We start from the raw sequence: 18,208 nt of genomic DNA, 5'->3' as shown, positions 1-18,208 counted from the left end.
CTCGCCAAAGCGTCTGCCGGCCCAGACAAATAATAACACACTGTCACAGACAAACCCACAAGACACCACAATGGACAGACAAGCCATTTACAGAACGACAAACATGCACTCTAAAATTAATCAGCTAGGATTACAGCCCACATTATGTATGCACGCTTCCGTCAAACTTTTGGAAAAATTACGATTTTTAATGTTTTTAAAGAAGCTTCTTATGCTCAACAAGGCTGTATTTATTTGATCAAAAATACAAAATAATACCAGTAATATTGTGAAATATTATTATAATTTTAATTTATTATTTAAAATAACTGTTGTCTGTTTGAATATATGTAATTTATTCCTGTGATCAAATGCTGAATTTTCAGCAGTCTTCCGTGTCACATGATCCTTCAGAAATCATTCTAATATGAAACCGGTAGTAAAACTTTTGTATATGCATAATATACATACAAAATACACACCAGGTTTATTATTGTTAACTAAAAATTAAAACTATTTAAAACATTTGTTTATTGAATTAAAACTGAAAAAAAAAAAAAAATAATATATATATATATAAAGTTAAAAAACTTAAAAATTAAAAGTGATGCCTTGGCAATAAACTGAAATATGATTAAGTTGATGCACTAAAATTATTAACTGTAAAATAAATAAATAAATAAATAAAACTGAATTAAAAATAAATTGAAACCATGAGCAAAAACAGCAGTATTTGTTAAAAAAATAATATAAAATGACAACGGCACATAAATTACAAAGCACTGAGGTAAAATTAAATATATTAAGTAAAAATATAAAAATAAAAGCCAATTCAAAATATCAGAAAAACTATAATCTATGGAAGCCCGTTTCTGCCAATAAAAAAAAAAAAAAAAAAAACCTTTATCTCAGAATTCTGACTTTATATCACGCAATTGCGACTTTATATCTCAGAATTCTGACTTTATATCACGCAATTGCGACTTTATATCTCAGAATTCTGACATAACGCAATTGCGACTTTATATCTCAGAATTCTGACTTTATAACTCGCAATTGCGACTTTATATCTCAGAATTCTGACATAACGCAATTGCGACTTTATATCTCAGAATTCTGACATAACGCAATTGCGACTTTATATCTCAGAATTCTGACTTTATATCATGCAATTGCGACTTTATATCTCAGAATTCTGACTTTATATCACGCAATTGCGACTTTATATCTCAGAATTCTGACATAACGCAATTGCGACTTTATATCTCAGAATTCTGACATAACGCAATTGCGACTTTATATCTCAGAATTCTGACTTTATAACTCGCAATTGCGACTTTATATCTCAGAATTCTGACTTTATATCATGCAATTGCGACTTTATATCTCAGAATTCTGAATTTATATCACGCAATTGCGACTTTATATCTCAGAATTCTGACTTTATATCATGCAGTTGCGACTTTATATCTCAGAATTCTGAATTTATATCACGCAATTGCGACTTTATATCTCAGAATTCTGACTTTATAACTCGCAATTGCGACTTTATATCTCAGAATTCTGACTTTATAACTCGCAATTGCGACTTTATATCTCAGAATTCTGACTTTATAACTCGCAATTGCGACTTTATATCTCAGAATTCTGACTTTATAACTCGCAATTGCGACTTTATATCTCAGAATTCTGAATTTATATCACGCAATTGCGACTTTATATCTCAGAATTCTGACTTTATAACTCGCAATTGCGACTTTATATCTCAGAATTCTGAATTTATATCACGCAATTGCGACTTTATATCTCAGAATTCTGACATAACGCAATTGCGACTTTATATCTCAGAATTCTGACTTTATAACTCGCAATTGCGACTTTATATCTCAGAATTCTGACTTTATATCATGCAATTGCGACTTTATATCTCAGAATTCTGACATAACGCAATTGCGACTTTATATCTCAGAATTCTGACTTTATAACTCGCAATTGCGACTTTATATCTCAGAATTCTGAATTTATATCACGCAATTGCGACTTTATATCTCAGAATTCTGACATAACGCAATTGCGACTTTATATCTCAGAATTCTGACTTTATAACTCGCAATTGCGACTTTATATCTCAGAATTCTGACTTTATATCATGCAGTTGCGACTTTATATCTCAGAATTCTGAATTTATATCACGCAATTGCGACTTTATATCTCAGAATTCTGACATAACACAATTGCGACTTTATATCTCAGAATTCTGACTTTATAACTCGCAATTGCGACTTTATATCTCAGAATTCTGACTTTATATCATGCAATTGCGACTTTATATCTCAGAATTCTGACATAACGCAATTGCGACTTTATATCTCAGAATTCTGACTTTATATCATGCAGTTGCGACTTTATATCTCAGAATTCTGAATTTATATCACGCAATTGCGACTTTATATCTCAGAATTCTGACATAACGCAATTGCGACTTTATATCTCAGAATTCTGACTTTATAACTCGCAATTGCGACTTTATATCTCAGAATTCTGACTTTTATTACGCAATTGTGAGATATAAGCTCGCAATTAATATTTTTTTTTTTTTAGCTGCGGAAACGGGCTTCCATGATAATCAAACTAAAACAACACTGATAGATAAATAAATACAGGCTATATAAGTTTTTTTAATGTTTGTTCACAAAGGTTGTAGTTATTTGATCAAAAATACATTTAAAAAAAGTTCTAAACATTTAAAAAAAAAATATTGTAAACTATTATAACAATTTAAAATTATTTATATTATGCATTTTGCTCGAACTGACTGTACCATCAGATCACACCCTTGGAAAAAATGTGAGGCCACACAGGAACACATGCAAATGTGTGTGATGCAAAAGTATTGATAGGACTTACTAAGATAAATCACGCTCAGACACAGTTTTGACGGACACACAATGCCAACAGTGAGGTCAAAATCCGTGCAGCTTTATTGTTGAGTCTTGCACTAATGTTTCTCTTCTCTTACATAACGAACAGACGCTAATGGGTGTGGTGTTTATGGGAGATATCTACTTACAAGCATTGTGAACAGACGGCTACAGACAGAACAGTTAGCCAGTGATATACAACAGCTATGTCGTTCTGCTGAAACGGAAGACAGCTGCACGCTAGACAGCACACAGGTACAGGATCGGTGTTCTACATGCATGCTGGGTCTAATCCAAAAGAAAGATCTAGCAGTACTAAAGAGAGAGAGTCAAGCCGATGACTCTGTGCTGATTGTGAAACATGGGAAACCACCACAATGCGCAGGAAAAGTCCCATTTCTCGATCATACTGGACAGAGAGATTAGTATTTGGAGAGGATTATGAAGCCACAGGTTTTCCTCTGTATTAACCTATTAACTCAAAACCCATGAACAGCCTATACTGTACTGTTCTGATGCTGAGAACTGAACTGAGCTGGACGATGACATGTTTTTTTCTTATATCTTCTTTGCAGATATAATGAACTAATTTAATAAGTGGAACTTTACAATGGAACCGAATCACTGAACTGAACAACAGCCGAAATGAATTATTTTCCTGTTATCACTGTAAAGCTGCTTTGAAACAATCTGTATTGTATAAACCGCTATATAAATAAACGTGACGTGACTTAACTTGACTATTAATTCTATTGACTCCTATACAAGCTTGTAACAAATGAAGGTGTTTTCTGGAAAATAATTTGCACCTGATCAAATCTGGGTTGTGGTCTAGTGGGAAAAAAAGTGTCAATTTTAAAGCATTTTAATGTTGTTTGTATGTCTATGTGGTGTTTTTAATATGCTTTAAGACAAACCATGTGCAAATTCATAAGTCAACACCATTGCACAGTAAGGTGGGGCTGATTTGCATATTCATAGATCCATGTATATTAAATGAGGCAAGGGTGTGGAGTTACATTCAAGCTATTTTAAAAGGTACATCGGATGCAAAATTCACTTTTACAATGAACTTAAATGTGTGTTGGCAGTGTCTACACAACCACCCTATAATCATAAAAATCCACCCAGTGCTTCTTTTTAATCCCCACAAATCATAAGCACTTTGTCAGATCAAGCCGTTCACAGATTCTTGGCAAAGTGGCGTAAATTTGCACATGCCCCTCCCACGACTGTTGACGGACACTGCCGTTTTAGCATAGACCCGCCCTGAGTGAGCTGTAAACAGTCCGCCATTGTTTCGCCGCCGCACAGGTGTAGACAAGAATATCTTCAAAGCAACTGAGGAGTTTTCTTATTGGATATAAGAATGAACATAGCGGTCGTCCTTTACTCTTGACATCTGAGCCGCTGAGGACGCAGTGGATTAATTTGGTTTTTGAAGGGAATGCGCCCCCCGGATCTACCTATATATGCGTTTATGTCTGCGCTAATAAATTTATGTTTTCAGAACGCAGCCTCCGAAATTAGATGCAGCTAGTGCGATACCCCTATCGGCGCTTGTTGCCGTTGGTCGGAGTTTGTTGTCACCCGACTGAACATGGTTAATCGGCGTTTGTTGGGTCGGGGAATGTCTGAGCAGTGTGTTATGATTTTCCAACAAACTCTGACGTAATCTGACCTGGCCACAAACCGTTGCCATGACAGTGAGGCAAGTCCCAAGCAAAGACTGCTGTTTGATCGCGCCGGCGCCTCACGCACACACAACAAAGCACTGCAAACATGACATCTCAGCTTGTTCATATCAAAATAATACAGTCGAGCAAATATATATGTCGTCATTACAATTTAGAACCTTCTCAATGTAATTCATAACTGCACGTTTATAATGAACGATGCATTAAGATGATTGTCTTATTACAAACTCTGTACGTTTTATGTAAAGATAACATGGTAACACTACAATAAAGTATTACGAACAAGTAATATTCAAATGTTTTTTTATCGTTTTTGAGCATTTATAACTGCATAAATAAGAATGGTGAGTTCAAAGCAATACCTGCCAAATAGTGTTTACAGCCCGTCCACGGAAGATGGGGTGGGGTGAACAGTAGCTCATTATCATTTAAAGGGACATGCACCGAAACTGCTCACTGTGAGCTGTTTTTGACAAGGTAAAAAGGGTGTTTTTTTTTTACATAACCGTTAAGAAATTTTATTCAAAGTATGTTATAGACTTTTCATGAAGACCCTAAAGAATCATACTAACTTTTGGAAAATTGGCATCCGATGTCCCCTTTAAGGCATGAAGAATTTGTTTTCACAGGAAAACACTTAAAATGTGTCATTTTTATGATCAAAGATGAGTTTTAGGGATAAAATTATTGACTACAGGGGGACTTTAAATAACAAAAATAGTTTTGACTCATCTATCCTATCTTTTTTTTTTTCTAAAAGGAAAAAAAAATATTTACATTAAAGCATTTTCAGTGGGATTTTGTAAACTTTCATGAACAGAGGAAAACTATTTTACATACTCAACCCGGAATGTGCTTTTAACACAGTAGCAAGGGAGACAGTTGTGGCTTCAGTTCAACCTTGTCTAAATCATGAAGAAATTGTGCCAGAGCAAGAAAAACAAACCCCAGCAAAACAGGACCAAAGTAGGCCAAAGGAGTTTCCAATCAAGAGCGCCAGTCAACCGCTGTGTTCCTTCTGCCCTGCACCAGATCACAAATAGCTCCGATTGAATGAGTGAAGAACAAAACTGACAATGTGCTTTTGCTCTGCTGTTGTACATCATGTTCTTGAAAGATGCACTTGGATGATAAACAACACTGTTCTTCACTCAAATTATAATAATAATTTTAAAAAAAGAAAGTCAGAATCCAGATCTATTCGTTTCAAACAACAAGACTTGTGACCTCAACAATGTAGGACGTCTGCAAACATTCACAGCCTGGAATTTCATGAAATTTCTGTCCATCTCACAGACTAGAAATTCCACTGGCCCTCCAACAAAACACACCTCTAACAATCAAAACAGGTAGAAATGTTCACTGAATAACATTACATTGATAACCTCTTGGTACATTGATACAATACAGTACATAACCAAGCGGCAACCTCCCCCAGTTTCTCATGAAGCCAATACGGAAGTAATTTAAACTGCGATTCATTGACTGGCCGCTAGGGACAGGCTGTAAAAGGGAGCAGAATCTCATGGACCATAATGTTAAAACAGCCAAGTTTACAGCAGAAAAAAACATGCTTACACTCTGGTTCAAATTGAGTTTTGGTCTATACTGCTAATTTTGCCCTTCATGACAACTCTGAGGGGGGTGAATTTTTTTTATAACTCATCCGTTTAAATTATATTAAGCCTTAAAGTTCTGCATAATTAAGGGCGTGGTCACTTGAGTGACAGGTATGCCGCTGCGGTCTGTGAGCCGTCATGTTACCTCAGCTCATTTCAGCCACTGAATTTGGCATCTCAGTCGTATTTGTGCCTTTTTTTCTGGATTATTTTATACAATATATGGCTTGCTGCACACTCGAGACAGATGTCAGTCTGTGTACATGTTCTCGCATGCGGAACACATGTTGTTGGATCGTCGTGGCATTGGCTAAAAGTTTTGTTCCTGAGATTTACTACAATGACAATACCAGGAGGATATAGTACAACTCCGACAGCACTGCTTGAATATAACTAAAACTGCTGCACTATTTAGAAAAATTATACTTTGGAAACGTGCTCATTAGTTTGAGAGAACATTTGAGAGTTATACAAGTGCAACGGATTGGATTCATCTTGCGATCTCTATTTCATTAAAAGGTATGAAGTCCCAGTTGATTTTTTTGTGTTATTTGCACACCCCACACAAAAAACACATCTTAAAAAAACACTGCAGATTGACAGTAAACCTTTAGTACTTTCTAATGATATTGTTATCTTTATTAAAAGGAACACTCCACTTCTTTTGAAAATAGGCTCATTTTCCAACTCCCCTAGAGTTAAACAGTTGAGTTTTACCGTTTTCGAATCCATTCAGCCGATCTCCGGTTCTGGCGGTACCACTTTTAGCATAGCTTAGCATAGTTCATTGAAACTGATTAGACCGTTAGCATCGCGCTTAAAAATGACCAAAGAGTTTAGATATTTTTCCTATTTAAAACTTGACTCTTCTGTAGTTAAATCGTGTACTAAGACCGATGGAAAATAAAAAGTTGTGATTTTCTAGGCTGATATGGCTAGGAACTATACTCTCATTCAGGCGTAATAATCAAGGAACTTTGCTGCCGTACCATGGCTGCAGCAGTGCAATGATATTACGCAGCGCCCGTGAGCCCCTGCTTGCACAGGGAACGTGCCTTGCAACCATGGAGACGTTTGTGAGAGACGCTGCGTAATATCATTGCACTGCTGCAGCCATGATACGGCAGCAAAGTTCCTTGATTATTACGCCTGAATGAGAGTTCAGGCGTAATAATTAGTACACGATTTAACTACAGAAGAGTCAAGTTTTAAATAGGAAAAATATCAAAACTCTTTGGTGAGTTTTAAGCGCGATGCTAACGGTCTAATCAGATTCAATGAACTATGCTAAGCTATGCTAAAAGTGGTACCACCAGAACTGGAGATCGGCTGAATGGATTCGAAAACGGTAAAACTCAACTGTTTAACTCTAGGGGAGTTGGAAAATGAGCCTATTTTCAAAAAAAGTGGAGTGTTCCTTTAATATTTTAGATAGTATCTAAGATAGATATATTAGGCGGGCGTGGTTTCAGCAACAAGTCGCATGGGCTCCAACTACATCCCGCCTCTTTGCCCATTTTCAGTTATCCGGGAGTGACGTGCGGTGACGCGAATATAAGATGGCCGCGGCCTCATTTGCTCATGTTCAGAACTCTATGAGTGACGTCACGGACACTATGTCCATACTTTTTTGCAGTCTATGTACACAACACACACAATAGCATGTCATCAAAGCAAGATGACAACAACCGTAATTAAACTAAACTATACCTGTTCTATCTTCATGCAGCATATATTCTCTGGCTCTGTAGGCATCTTACAACAGATCCCACATGAGCACCAGTACAGCGATGACTTGAAGATAGTTAACTCCACATCAACTACATAAATTCATCAAGTAACCATTCAGAATCTTGTTGCATTCTACATGTTGTCACTTCTTGAGTCTCTCCATCATTATTATTCGACTCCGGTTCGAACACCACTACTGACAGTTTCAGACATTTTCAGTGCGTGAGATTGTCCTGTTTTGTTGTTGCTGGTATGCCGGAGAATGAGATCTTTGGAAGCTCTGCCCTCTTCTTGAAAGGGTGCCGGGAGCAGCAGCTCATTTGCATGTAAAGGGACACACACAAAAAAGGCATGTTTTTGCTCACCCCCACAACTTGTCAATTTTAACATTCTATAAAAAATTATCTGTTCACATACATATTATGGGGACTTATTTTACATCTTGTAAAAAGGGACATAATAGGTCCCCTTTATATAAATGTATTTAACAGCAGTCCCGACCTACATTTTTTCTTGTTGGAGAAGTCGTTTCTCTCATGCATATATGTCACAATAAGGAAGAAACAACTATTGCAACTTCCATTTCATGCCGACTTTAAACGGTTCTCATGGCAGGGTTATAAAAAGCAGCTTTATATTCAGTACGACAGACAGAGTGCTTCCTGTATGCCTAGAAACACGTGGCAAGGGTGTTGTAGCTTCAAGCAGGAGTGGGAATGATTGACGTCGAACAGACTTGAACTGCTTGATTTACCAGACTGAAATGTCCTGGGAACACACACAATGGAGTGCTATTTATATCCCTGACAGAGGACACCGCTAGGACAGGATCCGCCCACATTATTAGGGACTGTCCAGGAAAATGAAATACACCAGAATGGATCGTCCTCCTTTGGCTCATCTTTGATGTCCAAAGCACTGGACTTTTCCCTCCTTGAAACCCCCCAAAAGCCACACGCCTAATGTTTTTCTCTTATTCAGCCTTGCATTAGATGAACACTCAAGCACAATCAATGCATTTCCTACAGAGTTTTGAAACTGTGTTGAGTCACCAACACTTACGTACTAATGTAAAATCTGGGTTCTGAAGGAAACCCACTAATCTAGACCTCTCGAGGAGCTCATGTAAATGATGTAATATTTAGCACAGGTTTCTAACAGGAGTCCTCACATGCATGACTAACCCAGCTCAGCAGTGAGGAGACCACCTAATCCTGGAATAATGAGTCAGAGCCGAGAGTGACTTCATTCTGTCCTCATGATGAGACTCCTTCAGCAGGACTTCACTTCACATGCACTGAAACTTTATTCAAACTCAAACAGGGCTCATTCAATTTTTTGGCTACACCTAAATAGTCAAAGTCAAAATTAGAGATGGCTGATATTACTTCATTATTTATATCTATATTATTAATTTACATTTTTTATTGAAATAACTCTTTTATTATAGATTATTTTTATGTATACTTGTTTTGTTAAATAAGTTTTATTATTTTATTGGTTTTTGTTACACAATAACCATTTATGTAATGGTTTAAATAATACATAAAATATATATATTAAATATATATATATATATATATATATACACACACACATACACACATTAAAATTTAAATCATTTTATTATTATTTTGTTTATTATATGTATATTTTTAATTGATATCACTTATTAATTATATTTTATTATAGATTATTTTTATGCACGATTAACTATTTTATATTAAATGGTCAATAAAATATCCAAAACTGAGTTTTAATTACATTTTAATTATTTTTATTGATTTGGTACACATTGATAACCACCTATTATTTACATTATTATTTGTACATTACTAATTTATATAATTTATTTTAAAAAATCATTTTATTATATACTACTTTTATGTATGATTACCTTTTTATACTAAACACTTAATAACTAATGCAACTTATATAAGTTGCATTAGTTATTAAGTGTCTAGTATAAAGTTTACTATTAAAACTCAACTGTATATATATATATATATATATATATATATATATATATATATATATATATATATATATATATATATATATATATATATATATATATTATAATATCAAATTTAAAAATCGACAATAGAGATTTAATATTGGTTATATATTAAAAAAGTATACTAAGACAAAAAAAAACGAATATGCATTATGAATAATTTATTATTGCTGTTATTATTAACCAATCTCCCGCCCTCACAAAACACACAAAACTGCTCCAGGCGCCTGCGAAGTCTAAAAATGCAGCCGGACAGACTCCTAAATGCACTTTCATTTTATGCTCATTTGATTCATGCATCCACTCGTATCTCACACATGCATTATATATCAATATATATATATATCATCATAATATATATATATATATATATATATATATATATATATATATATATATATATATATATATATATATATATATATATATCAATGCACTGAACATACACCCGTCGGTGACTTCTGCAAATCCAATGCAATCGTATTAAGAGCGCGAGCCCGTTCTCGGTTTGCAAAGAGTGTTTTCTGGCTCAACTTGCAGCGCTGCAACATGACTCTCCACAAACAGACCATGGAAACACACTGTGGATCAACGCAAGAGGCCCGAGCGGCCAGATCGTGTTATGCAAGAGCTTTACGCACGATATCGTCCAGTATAGATATTTACCATACGGATCCATAAGCTCCAGAGCCCACGGGCGATAAACTCTGGTACCGCTCCGGCACCTCCCAGATGGTCTTATTGAGCTCCTGTCGATAGAAAGTCGGTCTCTCCTTGTGGGACATTCCTGTAGAGGAGTGGAAACTTCTGCGCTGCTCTCCTGATCTCAGTGCTTTGATAAAAACAAAAAACTAACTAAACAAAAGCGCAACCTCCGCGTTCACAGTCCTGTGCCCGTGCATCAGAGGACATCAGTCACATGCACAGGCGCGAGCGCTGAAGATCGTGCACGAACTCCAACTCTGATCCTTGAGGAGTCGCTGGGTGGCAAAGCGTGAGATTTCTTGTGCGGATTTCTTTTCTTTTTCTTTTTTTTTTTTCCTGTTACAGGTTCTCCTCTGACGAACACGCGTGACGTCACTGCATGAGGGCAACTCTCGGGACTTCACCCCAAACCTCGCGAGACTGCAAACTGTTTATGCTACGTGAAAAATAAAATAAGAAAAAGAAAAAATGTAAAAGGAAAATATAAGAAAATGGGAAACTTCATCAATCGATTGGAGCCACTTCAATAAATATATAAAATTATATGCTTTTAACCTTTTCTTTTCGACTGGACATTGAAATATATTATATTTTCAGATACCAGTTCAAAAACGCAGATTAAATGTAAATATTAAATGCATTGTTTTGATACTTTCTAATCGTGTCGTCATTAAAACAAAACATTTATTGGTAATGCAAACATTTTGTAAGACAGCGTTTCCAAAAGTAGTCTAATAATAATAGTAAAAGAAAAAAACAAAACAGTAATAGTAGGTAACGTTACATTTAGTGCTGGTGAAATGGAAGGACGGGGATCATCACAAACGGTATGATTGGGTCATCCTTTAAAATCGCTGAGAAAAGTAACAGTTACCACATGACGTTGATTTGAGCGCGAGATAAACAAATCCTTTATAGGTAGACTTTTAGTCACTGAAATCAAAGTGAACAGTGAAAATATATATAGAAATATATAGAATTGTTAGTTAAACTTAATCTTAACGGCACAAACAGTCTGCTTAAAGGGTTAGTTCACCCAAAAATTTAAATAATGTAATTTATTACTAACCCTCATGTCGTTCCACACCCATAAGACCTTCGTTCATCTTCAGAACACAAATTAAGATATTTTAGTTGAAATCCGATGGCTCCGTGAGGCCTCCATATATAGCCAGCAATGACATTTCCTCTCTCAAGATCCATTAATGTACTAAAAACATATTTAAATCAGTTCATGTGAGTACAGTGGCTCAATATTAATATTAGGCCTATAAAGCAACGAGAATATTTTTGGTGCGCCAAAAAACAACAAAATAACGACTTATAAAGTGATGGCCGACTTCAAAACAATGCTTCAGGAAGATTCGGAGCACAATGAATCAGCGCGTCGAATCAGCGGTTATTTTGTTTTTTGGCACTCCAAAAATATTCTCATCGCTTTGTAATAGGTCTATTAATATTGAGCCACTGTACTCACATGAACTGATTTAAATATGTTTTTAGTACATTAATGGATCTTGAGAGAGGAAATGTCATTGCTCCCTATATATGGAGGCCTCACGGAGCCATCGGATTTCAACTAAAATATCTTAATTAGTGTTTCGAAGATGAATGAAGGTGTTACGGGTGTGGAACGGCATGAGGGTGAGTAATAAATGACAGAATTTTCATTTTTTGGTGAACTAACCCTTTAAAACACTCCCGCCCGGACCTTAGATATAAAATAGATCAAATTAATTGACTACACATTTAAAACACAAAACAACAACTACACGACTAAAATTAAAAGAACAACAACTAAACGATCACCATTCCCCAACTTCATTTAAATCACTTGGAAAGTAAATGGAACAATTTCTCTATCTTTGAATCAGTTTAATCAATGATTCGCTGTTTCAAAACACTGAGGACATCTGCTGGTCAAACACGAGTAAATGCAAAAGAAAGCAGATGGAATAACAAAATGCTTCGGAGGCTACTGTAATTTATTTGATTTATTTCATATTAAGGGTGCTTTAGTATTTTACAAATTTTTAAATATACACAATATTTATGTTTTAATTGTATTCATGGCCTATATCTTATTGCATCTATGAAAAAACGTGCAAAATCAGTTCTTTGGCTATCTTTACAGAAATTTGAATTTATCTAATGTAACCCATCACATTATATACAAGGACTTTGACCTCTGAACTACGCTGTTTTAGAGTTGTGATTAAAAACAAGAAGAGTTACATATACTATATAATTAGGAATCATCAAAACAAAAGCATCACAATATCTAACAGTGTATGGAAACAAAACCTCTTCACACATATTAGTATTGTGTTGCATAGGGTTTTATATCAATTATTTATTATGTTCCACGTTTACAAATATGAACACCCAACAGCTATCATTTTGTATAGAGCAGTTTTAGAGCACGACTGTGTACATTTACAGGCTGAACGAAGGATTTGAGAGAAATAGGATAGTTAAATAATTGGTGATAGGTGTGGATACGCTTTAGGGCACACAACTGAATACAGAAATACAAAAGAACATCTTGGCATGTACACTTCTGTGCTGTGTAATAGACAAAACCGCACCAGCATATGAAAAGGGAGTTTATACATTTATCATCCTGAGGCTATATTACAGAAACCTCTCATCTTAATTCTTGATTAATTCCTAATTTAAAAGATCACAGTTACTAAACAGGACGAATAAGACCAAGTTTGGAGGCTGAAACCCTCTTATAAATGTTAAAGATTTAAATTGTAGTGTATTTTGCTATTACATGTCCATTCAGGAAAGAGCTGCATCTACGTCTATGTTTATGCAAGTTGCGTCCTCAGAATCAAATCACATGGTGTGGCTCAAGATGATTAGCTTTTACATATATTACAAAATTAATGTACCTAGGCACATATGTGATATCAAAAAATAATGTTAAAGCTAATACATTACAATTCCTAAACTAAATGACTTTTAGGTTTTCTTTTCAATAACTTGAGTAAAGCCAATTATAACAACAAAAGCCTAAAGCATGACTTTTTTTTTTTATAAACACAACTTGTATTCAATAATTGTACAAGATAACATTGTGTCTACTGTCTTTACGGTCCCCTATAAGCCCAAGCAAAACATGTGCATGTCTGAGAGAAGAACACAACAAACAGATGTGAAGTTTGAGTCCCTAAGTAGGTGCTCCATTTTGGGCAGAAATCACAGCTTAACCTTGATCTACGGCCGAATTCCCCCCAAATCCCATCTTAAGTTAAACATTTACAAAAATGGAAAGCAGGTCCTGAACCAGGTGCAGGTGGAGTCGGGTCTCTGTGCATCTTCTCCAGGAGCGGGCGATATCTGCCGGCACTGCATTTCTATCGGCATTCATTAGTCCAGTGTCCAAGAGACAGATTCATCCAGGTCATTTCAGAAAAATCAGGTAAAACGCCATACACAAACAGGACGCCGCCACAGCAATGTGAAGCCGTGTGCCTATCACCGCAGCTACAGAGAACACAGGGGGAAAATATGCAAGAAAATCACTGCAAGATAATTATCTTCAATGCAGATCCTAGAGCTGCACGATTAATCGTGAAAAGATCGCGATCTTGATTCAAACACCCACACAATCTCATTTCCTAATGACAACGATTCGCCTGTGTCTAATATACTTTTGACAAAAAAAAAAATCACACTGGAAATCTGTGTTTGTGCTGCTGCTGATCCAGAGAGAGCCGTTGTCATGTTTAAGTATCAAACTGTATGATCTTTTCAACCATACATATAGTTGCAAAGGGCCGGAAAGTTTCTGGTAAATTTCCAGAAACTTTCCACGGGAACTTAACCTGAGGAATTTTGAAAATATTCCAATTTGGAAACTTAACAGGAATTTATGGGAATTCATTGGAAATGTATATAATATTTACATAAAATGTATCATGTAAAAACAAATATAAACATTTTGTTTGGTCATAGCATGAAATAACAGTTTATTTTTCGCATTCAGTTAATTCTAATTTAGTAAATATGAACACAAATAAATATATTTTTATTGCAGCAATTGTTATGTGTTATTTATTTCAGTGTCACGTGATCCTTCAGAAATCATTCTAATATGCTGATAACTCAGTTATTATCATTATTGGAAACAGTTGTGCTGCTTAATATTTTTGGAACCTGTAACACTATTTTCAGGATTCACTGATTAATAAAAAGTTAAAAAGAATAGAAATAGAATTCTATAGAAATCACTTTAATATCACCTTTTTTTAAAAGAATTTCACACATCCTTGCTGAATAAAAGTATTTGTTTCTTTCAAAAAAGGAAATAAAGAAAAATTTCTGACCCCCAAATTATATTGTTACAAAAGATTTCTATTTTAAATAAAAGCTGTTCTTTAAATTTGTATTCATCAAAGAATCCTGAAAAAAGTATCATAGGTTATAAAAAATATTAAGCAGCACAACTGTTTCGAGTATCAAATTAGCATGTTAGAATGATTTCTGAAGAATCATGTGACACTGAAGACTAGAGAAATGATGTTCAAATTCAGCTTTGCATCACAGAAATAAATTATATTTTTATGTATATCAAAATACAAAAAACATTATTTTAAACTGTAGTTACATTTCACAATATTACTGTTTTTTTTCTGTATTTTTGATCAAATGTGCATGTAATGGACTGGGGGAATGCACAGTGCATGCAGGGGGTGTGTCCTCAATAGCACTGCAGTAAGTAGTGTGCTGTGTGAATGTGATTGAGGAATGTGCAGGGTAAAAAATCAACTAAAACTGCAATTAAATATGGTTGTTTTAACCAAAATTATGCTGCGAGATGTTCTTTTCAACTACATTTCAAGTACCCTGTTATAGGCTAACCTGTAATTTTGCAAATTCCCTGTTTATTCCCATTAATTCCTATTAATTCCCATATATTCCCGTTAATTCCCATGGAAAGTTTCCAGCATTGAAAATTCATGATTTAACCATAGACACTGATGTCTACAGTAGAGATCGAAATAAAAAAATCAGCTTTTGAAAGTAACTTAGTGCCTCAAATAATGATTGTATCAATTACAACATTACGCCACCAGGTGGAGACAAGTGACTCTTTATAAAATGTATGTGTCATTGAATCATTAATTCAAGAGATTCGTTCAAAACTACTGATTCATCCAGTAACGAAACAAGTGACGTATTTATGAGCGAGTCATTGAATCATTCAAACTGAATTTAAATAATTCAGAATATTTTTAAATTGATTGCAGCAATTAACCTTTCGTCAGAACCTCTTTTGTTTAGTTGTCTGTTCAGAATCCTGATCTCTAACAGACCCTACAGATCACTTACCTTTGTAAAATACTCCCCAGACACCTTTCTTCTCAGACAAGAGCCAGCTATTAAGACGAGGGACTTTCTTCAGGTACGCACACGTGCAAATGAAAAGAAGTCCGAATACAAGAATGCCGTCGAAAGAGTACACTGTGAATACAGATAACATAATTAACAAGCAATTAATTAACAATTAAATTTACAAGTAAATAAATAAAAGCAGGCTAATTTTTAAATTGTCTTTTATAGCTAGACCTTACTTACTAAAAGCAAAAATAAATACATTTTATAATATAATACAGAAACTAATAGAACTGGCTCCTGGGTTATAATATCCTTTTTTACATTAATCAAATTTAAATGTATATATTTAATAATACAGTCTATCCATTCAGTCGTATTCTCTGTGACCTTATGGACAAGCTTTCTCCATGATATTCATATTTAATAATAAATATGACTAAATTCAAATAATTTTAAAAATGAACAATTAGTGATTAATAAATAAAATACATTATAGTTTGTTTAAATTTGGTTATTATTTTTAATGTTTATAACTGCATTATATATATATATATATATATAATACACACACACACACACACACTTCAGTGGTGTGCAGTGGTGCTCTGAAATGATGAGGCACATTTTTTTTATTTATTTATAAATCAATGTAAATTCATGTGCATTACTCTTAAAGTTGACACATCTTCCTTGTTAAATGAACATTACTTTACATTACATCAAAAAAGAAAAAAAAAACAAATCATTCCAAAATAATACCTAAAGGCTGTAATAACTTAATATATTTTATTTGTGCATTGATGTTTTTCTTTTTAATTGTCAACTCAATTGGCTATTTTGGATCATCAGTCATGCTCCGTAAACATAACACAAATCAATCATCCAATCATAACCAATTACATCCAATTATAGTGCGATGGAGACACTGCCTCCTCCATTCTTTCTCAATTACCCCCCACAAGACCCACCGCACGCCGGGGGTCTAATGGTTTTCTATGAGAGCAAAGGGAGGCATGACTCCTGCTGTAACTCCACCTGCAGGTGTCGCTGTTGGACAGTGTTCCTTAAGAAATACGAGTGACTTGCGCTCTTTTTAATGTCGTAATTTGTAATAATTGTGTTGTTTTAAATGTAATAAGGATTATTTTCTCACTTTTTTTTTTTTTTTTTTTTTTTAGGAGGCACTGCCTCCTCCTTTTTTTGAGGAGGCACCCTTGCCTACTCGAAGGAAACGCCCCTGACACATATACACACACACACACACACACACACTCATAAACAACAAATGCAGTTATCCAGAATAAAAACAGAGATCCTCAACATAGTATAATAATGCAGCATGTTTGTAGTGGAAAAGTGGACAAACACGACGGCTGATATATTTTATGTGAATGTGAAGATCTGACAGCAGTTGAGATGTAAATGTAATGGCTGATTTAATGATGTTCACACAGAGATGTCTGAATAAACCTGTTAAAGCTGAGCTCAGCCTGCCGGTGAACTATAATATTTATACAAGCATTTTGATTTAGACGGCATTAAGATATCATGCTGCAATGATGTTAAATATTAAAGCAGCTGCGGCCCTTCAAGAGCCACGTCCACACACACACACACACACAGACACACACACAGCTCAGCTGACTGACAGCATTCATCGCTATCTGACGCATAACAGAGCAGCAGATAGTTTACCTCATAACGCGTTTATTAACATACCGTTTGTCATTTTTGCAGCTTTTAAATCCCGTGTTGAGACGAAGCGCAAGTTACCAATGCTTTTTTATTTACTGTCTTCATCAGTTCCGCATAGACAACACGGGCTTCCGGATACGTTTCCGGTACCAGGAACTATGGGAAATCGCCGTACAGATTAAAAGCTCTCTTTTCTCTCTCTCCCTCTCTCTACAACTCATTGCAGTACTGTGTAATAATAAAATATATTGATATATAATGTTATAAAATGTATCGTGCATATTTGTTTTTATGAGCCTATTATTTAATATATATTTTTTTTATTTTAATATATTTATATAATATATTTATATTTTTAATAATAAAGCTAAATAAAATTACAACATTATATATAAAATAAATTTAGTTTATATAATATTTTATATATATTGTTGTAATTTTATTTAGCTTTATTATTATTACTAGCATTATTAATATATACATCATTTTATATTT

At 34.6% G+C, this 18,208-nt stretch overlaps 2 protein-coding genes across 5 annotated transcripts in view; both read right to left on the bottom strand.

The window, feature by feature from the left end:
- mapk14b (mitogen-activated protein kinase 14b) overlaps positions 1–11,127 on the bottom strand; it is a 49,121-nt gene extending 37,994 nt beyond the window's left edge. The window contains exon 1 of one of the 4 annotated variants that reach the window (XM_067388628.1): positions 10,606–11,127. In XM_067388628.1, coding sequence (XP_067244729.1) covers positions 10,606–10,643 — 38 coding nt within the window. In that variant the 5' untranslated portion in view covers positions 10,644–11,127. The remainder of the gene's footprint in view (positions 1–10,605) is intronic. The other 3 variants (XM_067388627.1, XM_067388625.1, XM_067388626.1) reach the window with 3 other exon arrangements.
- A 1,517-nt stretch (positions 11,128–12,644) lies between these two features.
- On the bottom strand, positions 12,645–17,859 carry tmem167b (transmembrane protein 167B). The gene is made up of 3 exons (XM_067387499.1): positions 17,738–17,859; positions 16,013–16,144; positions 12,645–14,164 (listed from the first exon to the last, which is right to left on the bottom strand). Exons 1-3 carry the CDS (start codon positions 17,745–17,747, stop codon positions 14,082–14,084), a joined length of 225 nt encoding a protein of 74 aa, XP_067243600.1. The 5' UTR covers positions 17,748–17,859; the 3' UTR covers positions 12,645–14,081.
- Between the last annotated feature and the right edge of the window lie 349 nt (positions 17,860–18,208).

This window comes from Chanodichthys erythropterus, chromosome 6, assembly GCF_024489055.1.
Source record: "Chanodichthys erythropterus isolate Z2021 chromosome 6, ASM2448905v1, whole genome shotgun sequence".
Lineage (NCBI taxonomy): Eukaryota > Metazoa > Chordata > Actinopteri > Cypriniformes > Xenocyprididae > Chanodichthys > Chanodichthys erythropterus.
This window is presented reverse-complemented; position numbering and strand designations above follow the sequence as displayed.